This window comes from Phyllostomus hastatus, unplaced genomic scaffold (genome assembly GCF_019186645.2).
Source record: "Phyllostomus hastatus isolate PE091 unplaced genomic scaffold, TTU_PhHast_1.1 phas_contig_159, whole genome shotgun sequence".
Lineage (NCBI taxonomy): Eukaryota > Metazoa > Chordata > Mammalia > Chiroptera > Phyllostomidae > Phyllostomus > Phyllostomus hastatus.
In genome coordinates, this window is record NW_025333640.1 from 36,215,012 (window position 1) to 36,234,115 (window position 19,104).

The window sequence follows — 19,104 nt, forward strand, 5'->3', positions numbered from 1 at the left end:
GAATTCATAGAAGCAGAGAGTAGAATGGTGGTTCCCAGGAGCAGGGAGGTGAGGAAATGGAAAGATATTAGCCAGTGGTACCAAGTTTCAGTTATATGAATGAATAAGTTCTAGAAATCTAAGGTACAGCATGGAGTTTATAGTTAATAATATTGTATCCTGAAAATTTTGTAAGAAAATAGGTATCAGGTGTTCTCATCACAAATAAATAAGTAAATAAATAAATAAAGGGTAAGTATATGAGGCGATGGATATATTAATTAGCTTGACTACACTAATCATTTCACTATGTATATGTAGATCAAAGCATCACATTGTATACTGTATGTACAATTTTTATTTTAAAAAAGCATAAGGGAATTTTGGGTGGTGATGAATGTTTATTACATTGATAGTAATGATGGTTTCACGGGTGTATGCATGTCAAAACTTCTGAAAATACTGTATATGTTAAATATATGTTAAAAGAAAGATCTTTTCCAACTGATATGCAATAAACACAATGTCAAAGTCCCAGATGGGACTTTTTGACTTTGCCATAAAATGCTAATAGTCCTTAGAGCTGGGCAGTTCCGTGCTCCCTGGAAAGATTCTTAGGGGTAAGCAGCAGTTACAGCAGTCACTAACTGCATACATTTTTTGAAGATTCTCTGATGATCACAATCAGCTTTTGGTGGTTATCCTGAATTTTATCAAATAAAGTAATTTCTTTTCAATGAAAAGTAAAAATTGATTTAGGTTATTTTTTTTCTATTTTTCTCACATTGTTTTTATTTTGTTCAAGTACAGTTGTCTCCATTTTCCCTCCACCCTTCCCCTAATTTAGGTCATCTTTATTGGATAAGGGTAGAATGAATAAAGAGGAAGGAAGAAAGATATTTTAATGTAACATTAATACAATAGGCCTCCCTGATCCACGGTTTTGCTTTCCACAGTTTCAGTTACCTATAGTTAACTGAGGTCTGAAAAATAGTAAATAAAAAATCCCAGAAATAAACAATTCATAAGTTTTAAATTGTACACTGTTCTGAGTAGGTGATGCAATCCAGCATCATCCCGCTGTCCTGCCTTGGGGGGAACTGTCACTTGCCTTGAGCACCTGCATCCTACGTACGACCCACCTGTGGACCACTGAGGAAGCCACCTCGGTTATCAGATCTACTGTTGTGGTTGGTATCACAGTGCCTGTGCTCAAGTCACCCTTATTTTACTTAATAATGGCCCCAAAGTGCAAGCGCAGTGATGCTGGCAACTTGAACACGTGAAAGAGAAGCTGTGAAGTGCATCCTTTAAGACTTAACGGTATGAATATGTAGGGAAAAACACAGTGTAGACAGAGGGTTTGGTACCATCATGGTTTCAGGCATCCGCTGGGGGACTTGGAACTCAACACGCGTAGATAAGAAAGGACTACTGTGCACTGAAAACTATGATCTGAGAGTATTCGTTACTGAAGTAAAACTCACTGAAATCACACAGTCAGCTACTGGTTTCTTCAAAGCATTTTCTGAAGTCTCTTTAAGCTTGGCCAACAGCATTCCAGTAACTTGCTCAATAGCAAAAGGTCTCTCTTCTTCCAGGTACCGCACCTAAAACCAAACATTGAGATTTTTAAAAAAGATTTTATCTATTTATTTTTAGAGAAGGGGGAAGGGAGGGCAAAAGAGAGGGAGAGAAACACCGATGTGTGAGATCAGCAAGTGCCCTGTCTGGGAATCAAACCAGTGGCCTTTCCGTTTGCAGGCCAGTGCTCAGCCCACCCAGCCACGCCAGCCAGGGCCAAAAGTTAAGACTTTTCTTGAGTCATTTATTCATCCAACAAATATTCTGTGAAAATCTACTCTATACATGATGGATAAACAACAGTGAAAAAGGCAAAGTCCTTGCTCAAGGACATTACAGCCCCAAAAGACTATTTTAGTACTGCAACCTCTTAGTTCTGGAGTCTCAGTGTCTAACATAGTGTCACAAGCAAATTATTTTCAAAAGTGTCTTTACCTGCTCTAGACCTCCACCTCCCCGAAAAGCTATTTTTTATCATTCAGTTCCCTAGATAACAACAAAGAAAAAAGATCAAATAAACTTTCTTTTGAAAATTATAACTCTTCCAGGGTTTAAAATGAAAGTTTTAGTCATATGGTTTTGAGAAAGGAAGTAAGAACATTAAGGGGAAAAAGAAGAAAATTTCCATTTAAAAAATATGCATTACTCCAAAGTTTCTGGAGATAATTATGTATTAAACATTACAGATGTAGAGATTAAATTTGCAAGTTATTTTTAACCAAATTAACTATTTCATCTTATACACAGGTTTACGACTAGGTTGCATTTAAGCACGTAAAATAAAAGTTTACAGTGCTTCTTGGCCAAGGAATAGTGGAACCTGTGCTTACTCAACTAATCAAACCCTTTTATAATGACAACCACAAAATTTATAAGCAATACAAAGTAACCTTAGAACCCGTATAATGACTACATTTAATTTGCTGATGAAAAGGCAATGTCTTTTTACCTCCGTAACTCCAGTGGAGTGAATAAATTTTTTTCTACAACACTAAAATCTGGAAGTGCTTTAAAGAACTTCTGTCACAAGCAGCACAATATATGTTTATAAATGTGTATAAATATGTGTATAAAATGATGTAAAATTTACTTTGAAACAGACCTAAAATTGATATCCATTTAATCAATTTAAAAGCAAGTTCAACACTAAGTATTACATAAAATCAATAAATGTGGGAGGATATCAAAATCAGGGAAGAGAATCAACTACTATGGCATTGGTCTGATTATAGGAGGCAGGATAATACTGTATTTTTTATAAGACTATAAACTTGGATGAAATAAACATCAAAGTATACCCAAACAAGTATAAAAAATGGATAAAATGATTAAGATATCAAATTCTAAAGATCTGCAATCTTCAAAAGATGAGGCAACTGTTCAACACAGGACTGATTGATATTTTCAAAGCCTCTTACACGCAATCACTATGACTGCATAAAAATTTTATCACTCAAAAATTAGGTTTGGCCTTAAAAAAATCTTACTCTGTTTTTCTCAAACTACTTTACAAAGCATAAGTTTTAATTTTCCTTTTAAAGAAAAAAAGCAAAAGAATTTAAATTGTTTTAAATAAAACTGCTTCATATGGTCAATAACCAGAAATATTTGGATATTATTCTTTATCTCAATTGTTGCTATTATAACCCACCTAACTTCCTAGTCAGCAACCCTTGACTCACAAATGTCACCTAAAATATTGGCTTCACATTTTGTCTTTGTCTTTCACTTCTTGTGGTGTCTTCTTTAAATTATTTTATTTATTTTCAACTTTTATTAAACATTTTATTGTTATTCTATTATAGTTGACCCAATTTTTCCCCTGTCCCCTCCTCCGCCCGGCCCACCCCACCCCACCCCACCCCCTGCTCCCAAGGTCAGTCCCCACGCTGTTGTTCATGTCCATGGCCCATTCATACACGTTCCTTGCCCAGTCCCTTCCCCTTCCTTCCATCTTATCCCTCTCCCCTGCTTAATAGCCTCAGGTCTTACTATATAATTCATCATTCATTTTGTACTTAGAACCTTCTTATAAAAATGAAAATATGTGCACAGTCTTGAAACATGTATGTTAAATTTAAAATCAGTTATTAAAGTAGCTTTGGGATGTAATTTATACAGCATAAAGTTCATACTTACAGTGTATACAGTACAGTGGTTTTTAGAATATTCACAAAGGTGTACACTGATCACCACTAACTGTAGTGCATTTTCATCACCCTATAAAAAGTTCTGTACCTATTTCCAGTTACCACCCATTCCTCTTTCCTCTTCACCCAACCACTTTCCGTGTCTATTGATTTGCCTGATTATGGATACCCATATAAATGAAATCATACAATATGTGGTCTTTTGTATGTGACTTCTTTCCCTTAGCATGTTAAGGTTCATCCATGCTGTAGTACATATCAGTACTTCACTCTTTTCTATGACCAAATAATAGTCCACTGCATAGGTTTAGCACAGTATACAATTTCCTCATCAGCTGATGGACACTTGAGTTGTTTCTACTTTTTGGGTATTATTAGCATAGCACTACCATGCACTTCTGGGTGCACACATGGCTCAAATCTCTTGTGCATGTATTTGAGAGTGGAGTTGCTGGGTCGTGTGGTAACTATGTGCTTTGAGGTGTTCTGTCAGATTTTGAAAAATCAACAGAAACCTGTTTTTGTTAACAAATATAAAACTTACTATCTCAGGATGTAGAATTAAAATCCAGAATTCACCCAGAATCCATCTCTTACATGTAGAATCTACATATAAGATTCAAAATTCAAAATTTCAGAAAATTTCCAGAATCCAGAATTGAAAAAATCCAGAATTCATCTCTTACTTGGAAGAGTTTGCTTTAATACTTCTAATACATTATAAGATGCTTCTAAATGAGCAAAAACTCATTATGGCAATTAACATACTTTTGGGGCCAATTTTCTAAATCATATATGCCACTTCTGCCTTCATCAATTAAAAATAGTTCACTCCAAATGTTCACGCAATAATAATAATTTTTCATATCTGAACTACTTCCACAAGAAAAAAAGTTAAATTACCAGTAGGCAATACTATCCTATTTGGTTTGTAATTTAAATACACGTTTGCACCTTGGGAACATAAGCTTACCTTAACTCCCGCACTTCCATTAGGCATCTTCTGCAGCTCATAGGGAAGCCTGATTCTTTCAGTTTGCACAATAGGGTCATCAAATGATCGTCCATGAAGCTTTTTGAAGCCGTGAATTGTATTTCTTACATTTGTGACTATCTGTTGGCAGTAAATACTTTATCAATTACTTAGTGAATGCAAAATAGACACTACACCAATACTTGAGAACCAAATTCTACATCCAAGCTCAGACTTACACACAAGCATTCATTTTCTGGTTTCCAACAAATAGTAAAATTATACAATGAGATTATACAATAGTAAATGTATACATCTTAACTATACCCCCCACAAATTCTCCTTTTTAGGAATATTAGATTCAAATTTAATGCTTTAAATAAAATAAGGAAAGGAAGAAAATAAATAATAAAACTTAAACATTTTCAAATAAAAACCTATCTACAACTTGTGCCTTTGGTTTTCCTTAACACTTTTGCTCTATTACAGCAATTTTCAATCAGTGTGGGGCAAGAATTTTTAAAATATGCAATACCTGAATGCTTAGGGGCACTGACCTCTTTTCCCTCAGATTGTCAAATTAAAAAAATGACAACAGCCAATCTACCAACAACTGCCTGGTGTAAATGCTCTGTTTTGAACTGTAAATATACAGGTCATATAATAAGAATTGCATCTTATTGGTCATGTCATATATATTAAGGTTGTGTCTGACTGGTTAATTCTTGGTACCAGAAATTCTTATATACAAGTACAGGCTCCTGATTTTCTAAAAAGTCACTTTGGAGGAAAAAGGGTAGGTTATTACTATTATTATTTTTTTGTAAGTCAATCAAAATTACACCTATTTTTGTCAGTTTGGCAAAACATATATTTTTGTGGTATGCTGCAGAATTTTAGTAGTTTATGAGTACCATGAGAAGAAAAAGATGAAAATTGCTGCTCTAGTAAATTAGTATCTTTGATTTCTCTTCTTTCTACTTTCATTTCTGTGTTTTTATTTCAATTACCTTTATTATTCTGTTTTTCTTTTTTTCTGACTACCTGATTCTTCGTGAAATTTCTCATATACTACTGTGTTGCTTCCATTGCTAAGAATTTTTCCTAGGCTAGTACATTAAAACTCCCTCCATGTAGCTTGTATTTTGGCAAAGTAATTTTTTCTGTAACTAGAACATGTAGTTATAACTACAGAATATTACTGAGATCCATTTGTTGCCCTTAGTGACCTTTGAAAGCCAAACAGACCTTATCTTCAATTGTGAGATGAAACCTGCAAGAATACTGAATTACCATGTCGGTCTTCAGCTCTTCAGCAGAAATAACTTTATAGTTTGCTTTTCTTCAGAGACTCTAATATCTTACGATATGCTTAGAAGATTGGCCAGAATATGAGATGTATACTTTAGTGAAGGGCTCACTGGGCACCAACTCAACATTTGTTTATGTACAAATGAAAGTAGAAAAAGATATAAGTATATTCATATATAGACAAATTATAAGACAACCTTGATAAAAAACTGTAAGCAAAATTCTTAGATAAATGAGTCAATTACTCCTACAAAGTCATGAAGAAAAAAAAGCCCCATTAAACAAAGTTATCTTGTAATGAAGAAAAGAAAACCCAGATATATATTAAAATGTAATTGTTAAGGGCTTTTGGTTCAGGCAATAAACAAAGTCCAAGGAAAATGAACATACAGCCCGGAACATTAAGAGTAAATGCGCTACCATAAACATTTCAGAAGCCTAGAAATGTGAATAGTTAAACAGATTCCATGTAAAGTACTGATAGCCACTAATTACTCTGGAAATTAGTTCCTCCTTTTCTCCCCACCTCCTTTTACCACGACATTGCTCACTTGTCATTGAAGTGCATGTTTTAGATAGAAAGAGAGCATACCGGGAAAAACTGATGCCATAGAATAGCATATCCTAAGTTCACAACTGAAGATTTTTAATAAATAACATTTGAAAAATATTTCACAAACCAAAGCAAAATATATCTAAAATACAAAGATTTTAGGATTGGTCATATTTTCTGCACTCTCTTTTTTCACTCTTAGTTACATAAAATTGGAGCTTAGTTACCAAGAGTCAGTTAATTTTTCCTGTAAATCAAAACATCTACATTAACAATTTACCTGGCTCTTAGCTGCATTTCCAATGGCTCGAGTTCTTGATCCCAAAGATATACAGGCCCTAAAGAGGGGGAAAACAGAGTTTATTCCCATGGTGTTTTTTATCAATGTATTATTATTCTGCTTCACCTTATACAAAGATAAATTTAAAGGATTAATGTAATCATGTACTATATTTAAAAAAGGTTACCTAAAATCAGAATTTTACATATTTTTAAACTTTCATAAGCAATGGAATAGTGGTTAGAATAAATGTTATAATTTTTAAAAACTTGCTAATAGGGAGCAGCACTATGTTGGTCCCCAAAATGTTTTTTAATTCTATTGGTCTATGACCTACTAATAAAATTAATTGTATTCAGTAAGGACAGGCTGCTAGGATTTAAATCATGGCTGTGCCACGTAACAGCTAAATAACCCTGTGGAAATAACTTAGCCATTATTTCCTCAGTTTCCCATCTGGCAGGGAGTAATGACAGCACCTACCCATAGGGTTGTGTGAGGATTAAATGAGTGAATATAGGTAAACGCTTTAAACAGTATGATTGCCATTTTTATTTCTGCATTTATATGTAATTCTGCTTATAAAAGCAAGTATAGAGTAACATTATCATCAAAATACCATTTCATGTAATGATTCAAGAAAGTATTCCCATGATTTCCATTGTAACTGCAGGTAACCATTCATTCAATCAACAAATAATTACAGGCGCTGTATATATACTAGGTACAATCACTCTCTCTGGAGAATTTATGGGCTACTGAAAAAAATCAGAATAGGGTTATAAATGATAGTGGCAAAAAAAAAGACTAATCACTTCTAGATATTATGGTTTAGAAAAAACAAGTAGTAAACGTGATTTCAGAACTGAGACTTGAAAGAAGAGAAAGCATTTTTATATTTAATTGTTTTGTTGAGAAGAACATTGCTGATATGTAGGTATACGTCTATTCTCAATGTAATATTCAGCCGCAGTAATGCTCTTCAAGACTAAGGTTATGACACTTTTCTGCTCCAATGATATCCGGTCTCACAAAGTAAAAACAAGTCCTCCAGCAGCTCTTCTTCTACCCTGTAACTTCAACCTGGGAACACTGGTCTCCTTGCTCTTTCCAGAACAGGGAAAGCATGCTTCTGCCTCAGGGCCTTTGTACCTACTGTTCTCTTTCTGGAGCACTTTTAAACCTGTCCATGTGGCCTTCTGCTCTCACTGCTTTCACGTTCCTGTTCAAATGTCAACTCATCAGGGACACCTTCTCTGTCTTATACAACAGCATTCCTACTCCTCTCCAACACATGTATTATCTCCTACTGTTTAACCAGTGTTATTTTTCTCCATAATGTGTCACTATCTTATGTAATTTACTTATTTACCGACTGTATCACCATACTAGGTATGGATTCCATGAGGGTAAGAATGTATGCCCGCTGCCTTGATCTGTACTGTGGTCCGATATGGTAGCCACTAGCCATATGCGGCTAGTAACATTTTAGTCAAAATTAAAAAATCAGTTCTTCAACATTAGTAGTATTTCAAGCGCTCAACAGCCACATGTGGCCAGAGAGAACAGATTATACACAGAACAGAGCAAAAATACATCAGAATACAAAGTTCTACTGGATAGAACTGGCCTAGAACACTATCTGTTACATAATAAAGTTGCTGAATGAACAGAAAGATGGCTCCTAAGGCTGATACTTATTTGGAGACTAGGAAGAATAACTTAGTTAATTTCACAGAACATTTTGATAGATATAGGTAGTATCAGGCCAAATTATACAAGTCTCAAATGACAGATTATAAATTTGAAATTTATTTCAATAGGTAATGGGGGTTCACTAAAGGATCTTGAATGATGGAGAGAACAGTCCATGTTTACATATAATACAAACTGATGAGGAAAGATGCCAGAACAGTGCTTTTCAAGGGCTGAACAAAACACTGTTATATTGGGGACCAATGGATTTTCAGAGCAGTCAAGCAGTTAATTTGTTTAGTCAATTCAACAGATGTTTACTGACCACCTACTCTGTTAGTTACTAGAGGTGTAACAGAGATAGAAAATAAACAACATGGTTTTCGTTGTCTTGGAATTTATTGTACAGTGCCACACACATGGAATAAATTAGGTGCTGCTACAACAGAGGGTGCAAATAGTGCTGTAAGAATAGATAACAGCAGGCATCGATCCAGAGGAGGAGGATTAGGAAAGGCTTGCCCGAGGAAGTGATGACATTTGAAGGAAGAGTAAATGAGGATGAGAAGGAAGCAGGGGAGCGTTTGGATCATTCTGACTACAGTGTGAGCAGATGGGAGGAGGGCTAGCGGTTATCAGCAATCTATATCAGGATGGTGTCAGCTGAGACAGAAGGAGAAGGGATTAAGATATTGAGAAGGTAAAACTCAAAGGACTTGGTGGTAGATTAGATCTTCAATGTCAGTAGCCACCAGACTCGTGTGGCTATTAAGCACATGAAATGTGGCTAGCCTGAATAGAGATGTACTTTTTATAAGTGGGAAACATACTCTGGACTTTGAAAATTTAGTATTTATTTTTTAAAATATTTTATTTATTTATTTTTAGAGAGAGGGGAAGGAAGAGAGAAAGAGTGAAACATTGATCACTTGCCTCTCACAGACGCCCCAACCAGGGATCAGACCTGCAACCCAGGCATGTGCCCTGACCAGAAATCGAACCAGAGACCTTTTGCTTTTCGGAACGGTGCTCAACTAACTGAGCTGCTCCAGTCAGGGCTGAAGATTTAGTATTTAAAAAGGGCTATAAAATATCACATTAATTGAAAAACACTGATTACATGTTGAAATAAGATTTTAGATATACTGAGTTAAATCAAACATATTAAAATTAATTTCACCTGTTTCTTACATTTTTAAAGTAGCCTGTAGAACATTTAAATTATATATGTTGCTCACATTATATTTTTATTGAACAGTGCTGGAACAGATATTAGAGGAGGAGTTTCAAGACTACTGCCCAGGCTTCCAGTTTGCCTAAGAGGGTAAACAGAGGTGTCATTCAATGAGACAGAAAACATCATGAGAGGCAGGTTTGGGGAGGGACTGTTCCAAGTGCTATTTTGGACATGTTGAGACTGAGGAACCTTTGAGACATCCAAGATATATAGTTAGAACTAAAATGTTGAAAGAAATGGACAGACGTAGAAGGGAATGAAAGTCACTGTTCTCTAATTGTGAGCTGGTGAAAACAGGAAAATAAGGGCGTAGCAGAAATCAGTGCTTCTGGTGACATCTTCATATCTCTTGCAAATAAATTCATGATTTGACATATCCTCTGCCAGATTAGTGCTTGCTGTACACCCAATATGGCAATCCACTTGGCTGACTTGACATTCCATCCAAAAACTCATCAGAGAAGATACGAATTTGCCATTTCTTAGTCTACTTTGTAACCTGTCTTTCTGTCTACTCCATTATTTGGACACACTCCTGAATACTTTTTATATACTTGTCTACCATCACTTGGGTGCACAGAATATCTCATTCTTAGGTTGCTTCTCAAGAGTTTAACTTCTGTTGGAACACTAGATCCAAATAAGATTGATTCAACTATCATTTATTAAGTACTAGGTTCTTTGAAATATGCTTGACACACATATCACTTCACAGAGAAAGCTAAGCAGTTACCATTATCAGGTTTTCTCTTGAGTTAGGAGTAGACATACAAAGTTTAAATAATTTAATGTTACAGGTTGGAAATATCCAGTTTCAATATGTAGAAAGCCATCCTCCTCATACAGCTACAGACCTTCAAACTCCTTTCTTCAATTTTCAGTTTAAAATTAAGTAAATATCTGCCAAGGATTTTCAGAAAAATCAAAGTGTTAAATACCTATCCTTTCCCAAAACTTTTACTTAACTTTAGTAATATCTAGGGAAATAGACACTTTATACCACATATTAGGCAGATATAAAAGTTTTTATCGGAAAGGATATTCAACTGTTTATCCAAACATATAATTTATATTACACTTTTATGGATTATTTCAACTACTACTCAGAAATTCCATTTTGTACCTAAAAAAAGGAGTGTTCACAAAGCAGCTTAAATCTAAAATATTCAATCTAATGTTGCCATTGTAGTGGCAGTCGCAGATTCTCAGAGAATGCCACAGAACTCTAAACAAACAAATGGAACGTCTAAATGGTCTGTGTCACTTTTAGTAGAGGAGGGGCATAAAATCAAATGACAGTACATTACTTTAAGAAAGTTGTATTTATGTTTTCCCTTAACATTTAAGATTAATTTTCTGTCTCTCTTGTAGAGCTTATTTTTATAAGGCCGAGCATGATTAGGTCAGGGAAAACACACTGCCAGGAGACTAACAGACCTCTCACTTAAGAGGTCAGCCCTCTAAGTTTGTTTGCTTCTTTGTCAGTCTCCGCTAGGGATTCAAAAACCCTTGAATCTACCATTTACACGTTAAAAATAGCCCTATTTAAAAAATTCTGGCTTTCCCTTGCCAGTTTTCGTAAGATCACAATTATTATTTATAGTGCCTTCTGTTATCATTGAGTAGACTCTAAGAAACACAATAGCTCCATTAACAATGATGTAAGTGAAGAGGGCAATCAATCAATTGGTTTAAATTAAGGGGTCAGCTCCTTACACTGCCAGTTTCAGCTGTGGTTGCCAAGATGTCCATAAAGTGGGATTTCTCAGCTATGGCACTGGTGCCATCCTGAGCCGGACAATTCTTTGTTGGCACGGCGGGGCGATCCTGTGCAGCGCAGGATTTTAGAAACATCCCTGGCTGCTGCCTGCTGGATGCCAGGAGCATTTTCCCCCTCTTCACCTCCAGTGTGACAACCAAAAATATCTTCAGATAGCGTCAGATGTGCCCTGGGGGTAGGGGCAGGGGCAAATCTCTTCCAGTTGAGAACCACTGACCTATAGCATCATTTTCCAAATACTGTTCTGTGAAATATAATTCCTCAGACATTCAAATAAGTTGGGAAAAACATTCCTGGAGTATTTCAATGGCTGTAAGTAAATTAAGGGATCTGAGAGAAGTTCTGAAGTAAAAACAAAAACAAAAAACAAACAAAACAAACATCTGGCTAGCATTTTCCAAACTTAACTCTCTGGAAAAAAGTTGTTCTAGGAGGAGGTGGGGAAAGAATGTTTTCAAAAGCCTTATTGTTATGCTTTTAGTAAGCATAATTCATAAATAAATTAGTTTGTAACTTGAAACCATTAACAGAAACCACAAATATTTACATAGGTAGACACAATGATTTAAAAACTGATTAGGTAATTAAATTAGATATATTAACTATTAATTATTAGATTAGAAATATTTGAAAAGCTGATTATCTTACTTAAAATCCACCAGTTCAAAGAAAAACAGCAGTGCCCAATAAATTGAAAATTCCAGATCAGGGTTTTGCATATCATTGGCCACCTATTTTAAAAAATAAAGTTTTATCAGAACACAGCTATCTTATGAATTTGTACTGAAGTGACCAAATACCAAAAAACTACCAATGGCATTTTCGAGACCTTAAATGCTGATATTATATAATTTGTATTTATCATTCCCTGCTTTTTAGAAATCTTTTAGAATTGCTTTCCCACAAATTCAAGGCAATGACTGGAGATTCATTTTGTTTTGTTGTACATTTTGTTTTGTTGTACATAATATTCAGATTTTATAGTCCTAGCTTTTGCATGCTCAAGTGAGAGACATCTGCCCTTCCACCCATCTCAGCATAATTTTGAATAAAAAGTGAAAAGTGTTCATTGAATTTTTGTTTCTCAACAGCAAAATAATATTTTAAAGTTTCCACTAACAGCAGTGAATACTGTACAGCCTTTAAAAAGAATGAGGTAAATTAGAGCCATACGTACAAGTTTTGAGATGTTAGCAATACATTTTGAAAAAGCAATTGCAAAATATGTATAATGTAATTCTACTTTGTTAAAGAAAACAGAAAAACATCCCACTTATGTACATATACTTACATACTTGCATAAAACTAGGAACACACATGTAAGTTTAGGAGGCTGTTATAAAGGGACAAATTGGGACATTTACTTGTGTAATTTTTCAGCATTTCAAACCAAAGTTCATAAGCTCATAGTAAAACACAGAAGCAAAATTAACTCATATAGCATGAGAAATATTTAATTAAAAAAGTAAAAGCCTCCTCTTCTGCCCCCAAATGCTATCACATTAAAAAGTTCTCTTATCCAATTATAGCCACTGTTAGCCTATTGAGTTTGGAATTTTTGATGTATAAAATATTTTTAATACCCCAATGTAAGCTGATTTCCACTTTTGTGCACAGGAGAGGACATCTCAAATATCTGATATGTAGTGTAAAATAATATTTTCCCATGCTGTCAAGATTATTCATGCACTGGTAAAGAAATAGGGAAAAATAATGAAGACAAAAAATCAGGGAACTGAATATTAAGTCTGATCACACAGAATTTTGATGATAAAACAATACACCTATCAAAAATTTCTTGAAATAATAGTTTCACTCAAAAAATCAATTTTCCTGATTGTAAAATATGTTCATAAGAACTCAAAACATTACAGAATATAGATTAAAAGCATACCCTCCATAACTGTATCTCTAAGAAACATCCATTGTTAATAGTCTATAATCTTCTACACTGCATTGCTCAATGTTTATACTAACATATTTTGTTAGTATATGTTTCTAATTAATTTTTAAACAAAACAAAATTTTATGTTATTAAAATAACTTAAAAGCATATTAAAACAAGATGATATTTCTTAGAAACTATCAAAAATAAATGAGTCTACTGATTTTAAAGCAAAGATGCTTCTCCACACAGCAACTGCCCAGCCAGGTAATTCATCCCTTTGATCGTTACATCCCGATCAACCTAGTCTGCACACATCACCTTTATGTCAATGGGTAATGGAAGAAGAGTGGGGTTCTGGGGTCAAAGTCGCCTAAAACTGAGTCCATTTCATTGCTTACTAGTTCTTGCTCAAGATACTTAACTTTGCTCTAGGTTTCTTATGGGGAAAAGTTAACTAGTAATACCAAACTCACAGAATTAATGAAGCATGTATGAGAGTACAAGCACTAGTATCGGCCTAGGCAATGTATTTTAGTTGACTGCATGGTTTAATCTGATATTAGATGAGAATCCCTGGCTGCAGATCTGTTCCCATGTGTGAAACTATTCACTTTCATATCATTAAGCCTGGAATAGAAGTCCAATCCCCACACCTATACTTAATTGAACAACACAAACATATCTAAGGCCTTTCAAATGTGCACACAGTAATTCTACTTCTAGAAATTTATTTGAAGAAATTAAAGGTCAAAAATTTGGTTATACAGATAGTTATTGCCACATGGTTTATAAAAAGAAAATATAAACTACACATAGAGAAAAACCACACAAGTTTTATATTTGGGTAGAAGAATTATAGTTTTTAATTTAATCTTTCCTACAATGAGCATGTACTATTTGTCTAATAATTTTTAAGAAAATGTTCAGAAAAATTATGCTATTTTTTTTTCTTTTCATTTTGTGTATGTTAATTTCTTCCTCCATCTAAATTACCAGGGCATGGTAATTTATGCTATGAGATGAGAAGAGAAGCTAGTACAAGCACTCCAAATTTACTTCAGAGGTGAAATCTGAAGTAAAGTACTTCAGAGGTGAAATCTGAAGAATTCATAGGTTAAATTACCTAGTGTTGGTCCCTTGGTTGCAGGCCAAAATTAAGCAATTACTTGTTTCAGTAAACCATCCCTAGTTTATACATAGATCCGCCCATGTATACATAATCAAGTATGTTAATGAAACAAATGTGAAAATGTATGGATGCTGAAACCAACTAAGCAAAATCCTCTTTCCAAAGAATCCTTTTATAATGTATTTGCATCTTAAAAATACCTGTGTCATAATACCTTGACGTCAGCTACTGGAATATATAAAACATTTTTTTTGAAAAGCTAGTTTCAAAAAACTAGCAGTGTGGTATATTAGAAAAGTTACATGTCCCAATAGTTATAATGCTTTTTGCAAGATAGTTATTCAATAAATAAGTATCCAGAGATCAGGAAGGGATATATTTTCACTCAATAACTTAAGCTCCACAAAAATAAATATACAGTGTAAGAACACTGGACTACAATGAAGTATTCATTCAGTAACAATAAAGACACATTCCTGAGGTAAATCATACTACATAGCCAGGGAAAGAAGGGCAGAGTCACTGATGCAAGCTAATTAAGAATATGATCTAACCTGGCTGGTGTGGCTCAGTGGACTGAGTGCCAGCCTGAGACCCAAAGGGTTGCAAGTTCGATTCCCACTCAGGGCACATGCCGGGGGGTTGTGGGCCAGGTCTCCAGTTGGGGGCATGTGAGAGGCAACTACACATTGATGTTTCTCTCTACCTCTCTCTCTCCCTTCCCTTCTCTCTAAAAATAAATAAATAAAATCTTTAAAAAAACATTTAATCATTTATAATGATTTATTAAAAAAAAAGAATACAATCCTTCGAACTTGGAAATTTCTAGTTTGTTATGCTCACTAAATCTAAATATTAGTAGTGGCTCTCTTACACACAAACCAGAAATATATTAAATCCCAGCCACATAGAATTAGCCAACGTGTCTAAGAACAGTAACAAAGAGATCTCTAGAAGACTCACATGAGCAGCCTAATTTTTAAAGAACTCTCTTTGTAAATCTAGCCAGGATCCTGAAAGAGTTAGGGACTCACTGCTAAGATTTCTGAGCCCGGAAAGGCAGAATGTCTTACCGTTCTCGTTTCTGACCTTTTGGGATAAAGTTTTAAGGATTAGGGGAATCTTACCTCTCATTTTTTTTCTCCATATTTTAAGTCCCTGAAGCCAAAGGCTGTCCCCAGTTGCCCTCTACTCTGCTGCAAAAGGGAGAGTAGTATTTCCTGGCTCTTCTCGGCATGTGTGAGCAGCGTCCACAGGCACTGTCAGAGTGCGACATGGCAACACTGTTCCCAGGGTCAATGACAACTCAAGCTCCGCTTTTATATTTGTGCTCTTCAATTTGAGAAAGGTGAGAAGTACTGTTTTAAATAAATGAGACTCACACCATAAAAAAGTCTTGTAGAGATGAGGTCATAAATAGTCTGCAATTACTGCTTCAGCCTCTCATCATGCATAAAAACCAGGAAAAGATGTAAAAAGGAGAGTTTTAACAGTACCACGCAGATGAGCAGACCTACATTTATATTTCAGCATATAAAGATCCAAAACTTCAACAGAAACACAGTGCATATCTTAGAATGCATCTCTCTGGAAAAGGTGACATAAAGCCTTCCAGAATATTCTTCAAAGAAACCAAAGCAGACTGCTTCAAGTAAGCTACTCTTCCACATCTTGACACATTTAAAAAGTATTCATAGAACTACAGTCATTTAATCACTTAAAAGGCTTAGCTTTAATGCTGATGTCGGTTCAGGTTAGTCTTGTACTTAAAGGGCTGCTCCATAGGCTCCAATTAATATTGAGCTCCCTTTCCACAGACACGAAGAAGTGGAAACTTGGTTTCCTCAAGCCAATTTTTCATCTCCCTGCCTTAACTGTATTCCTTGCCAACCACCTCCCGGACCGGGGAAACAATGGAACAAGTGGGAACAGGTTCCCGTGACACAACGCCTCTCGCTGTGGGTCCTTCCCCAACGTCCCCGACAGAGTCACTCCCCCACCGTGTGGCCACTGGACCGCCGCTCCAACTCGCCGACGACTCCCCGCGCGCACAGACGCCCCGGCCCCGCTCGGGCCCCGCCACCCCCGCGCGGAGGACGCGGGCTCCCCGCACGGCAGGCCGAGGGCTCGCGTCCCGCACCCTCTCTCCCTAACCGCGCGCCGCCGACGCGCGCCCCTGGAAGCCGGTCCCACTGCCTCGAATTCTCAAGGGCACCGGGGTAAAACCCTGCCCGTCTCAACCCCTCCGGGGGGGAAAAAAAAGAAAAAAAAAGAGAGAGAGAAAAAAAAAGAAAGCAAGACAGCCTTCTGGGCCAGGGAAGCCTGTATAACTCATTTTCCGATGTGCGCAGCCTCATCCTTCATCTCCGACCTCTGCCCAGAAACGCTGTCGCGCAGGCAGCGCCGGGGAGAGGAGGACGGGCAGGCTGGATGCGGGGTTCTTCACTCCGCCGGCGTGGGGGGGCGGGGGGCCCGCCCGCGGCCGAGAATTTCCCGCAAGCCCCGCCAGAAGCACCCCGAGATCGTCCTCCGACGTCCGGGAAGGCGAGGGGGTCCCGCCCCAGCGCCTTGATGGAGGCTGTGGCAGGGCCGACGGGGGACGGAGGGCCGGGCAAACTGCTCGAGTCAGGTCCCCGACCCCGGACGGGAAGGCAGCCCCGCGGGGCCGGCAGCCCGACGCCCGCCCGCCCGCCCGCCCGGGCGCGCCGACCGGCGGGCCCCCGGCGCGGCGGCGGGTGGGCTGCACCTGTCCTCCCAGGGACCGGCGCGCCTCCTCCCGCGCCGCCGCCCGGCGGGACCCAGCCTCAGGGCCAGGGCCAGGAACGGACGCGGCACTTACGGGGTACACCTGTCGCTGTACTCATTGGCGATGGTCTCGATGCCGCCACTCCTCGCTACGGCGATGTAGCAGTTGAGGAAGCCGAGGTCGATGCCAACCACAGACATCCCGCCGCCGGGGGGTCGGGGCGCCGGTGCTGAAGCCTCCTGCGCGGGGACCGCGTCCTCTTCGGGGCTGTTCCTCCTGGGAAGGCGACTCCTGCGAGAAGCAAGGAAGAGAAGACCCCAAGTCGCTACGCTGTGAATCTAGGGCAGAGCCTCGAGCCGCCGCGGAGAGGCAGGAGCCACCGCGCCGCAGCCTCCGTCGCCGGGGTCTCTCTCCTCTGCGGTTCGGCCGCCTCCAACCGGCAGTTACTGCGCTCTGCGCCTGCGCACGCGGCCGCCAGGGAGGCGCGCGAGCCGCTCCTCCGCGCCCGAGGCTGCGCCGGGGCTCGGCTTCGGCCGCTTCCGTCAGCGCTCGGGCAACGGCTGCCCCAGGAGCTGCGGGTTCGAGAAAGATCTGGAAAACGGAGGCGGCTGAGCCAGCCGCGGGCTGGGAGAGCGGGGAAGGCGGAGCGGGGAGGATCCGGGAGGAGGGAAAAACGGGGCCGGCTCGCTCGCCCTCGCGCGGCGGCCCGGAGTATTGCAGCTGGGCTCGGTGAGAGGCGCCCCCCCCGCCGCCCCCCGCCCGCCGCCCGGCCGGCGGCTTCGGGGGCGCCCCGGGCGGTCGTCCGCAGCCCGGGCCACGCCTGGCGCTGCGGGAGGGTGCAGCTCAGGCCCGCCCCGAGTCGGGCGCGCAGGCCGGCGCCGCTTCCCCAGGGCCACTCGCAGCCCCAGCACCCACCGGCCGGCCGCGCCGCCCCGAGGGGCCCATGTGCCGCCCGCAGGTGCGCTCGCGGGGTCCGCGGTCCTGCGCCCGCCGCCGCCGCCGCCGCCGCCTCCGCCGCGCCGGGCTCTCCGTGAGGTGGCGCCCATTGTGCGGCGCGGCCGCAGGGCCTCGCGGGGCGGCCCCGCCAGGGGGGGAGAGGCGGCCTTTTCGCTCCAGTGCCTTGTGTCAGAGCCGACGGGACAGTGTTTGTTCGTTTTGGGGGGTTTTTGGCCTTACCAGGGCTTCGAAGTACCCAAACCCAGACTCTCGGGAAGCCGGCACAGGACAGCTTTCCCTTCACGTAACTCCCTTCACACTGTTCTAAAGATGCAGCCCCCTCCACGGACCTCGGAAAACCGGTTTCACAGGAAAGTGACCTGGCCTGTGTCCCTGTCACCATGACACCCGGCAAGCCTGGGCATCGCCTCCAGAGCCTGCCTGCCCTGTGGTCGGCTGGATGGGAGCCTAGGGCGGCCCAGCTCTAGGAGCGGCCCGTTGTCTTGACCGGCACCCGATGTCTGTCCGTCTCTCTGTCTGTCTGTCTGTCTGTCTGAAATTAACCCAGTCGTGGTTCACACTTACGGAGTTCGCCTGCCCTGCGCCCGGTTCAGGGCGTCCCGGCTTTCCTGTTCCTTCCCATACAATCCCCGGTAGCTTTCGTGGCCCTTCTCGCCCAGCTGTCCACGTGATTCCTGGTCCTCCTGGTCCAAGTCGTGGGGTGTCCCCCGTTCCTTCTCACCCGATTCTTTGGATGTGTTCTGTTCCTTCTCAGCGGATTCTTTATCCTGGTTCCTACTTGTTGCCGTGTTGAGATCGAATTCCGTAGCAGTCATTTTAGTACTCTTATTGTCGCTATTTGC

At 39.8% G+C, this 19,104-nt stretch overlaps 1 protein-coding gene across 1 annotated transcript in view; it reads right to left on the bottom strand.

The window, feature by feature from the left end:
• HSPA4L (heat shock protein family A (Hsp70) member 4 like) overlaps window positions 1–18,582 on the bottom strand; it is a 50,426-nt gene extending 31,844 nt beyond the window's left edge. Inside the window, exons 1-5 of the mRNA XM_045830849.1 lie at window positions 18,482–18,582; window positions 17,399–17,596; window positions 6,831–6,888; window positions 4,687–4,827; window positions 1,467–1,589 (exon numbers count right to left, since the gene is read on the bottom strand). Coding sequence (XP_045686805.1) covers window positions 1,467–1,589; window positions 4,687–4,827; window positions 6,831–6,888; window positions 17,399–17,505 — 429 coding nt within the window. The 5' untranslated portion in view covers window positions 17,506–17,596; window positions 18,482–18,582. The remainder of the gene's footprint in view (window positions 1–1,466; window positions 1,590–4,686; window positions 4,828–6,830; window positions 6,889–17,398; window positions 17,597–18,481) is intronic.
• Window positions 18,583–19,104: the final 522 nt, after the last annotated feature.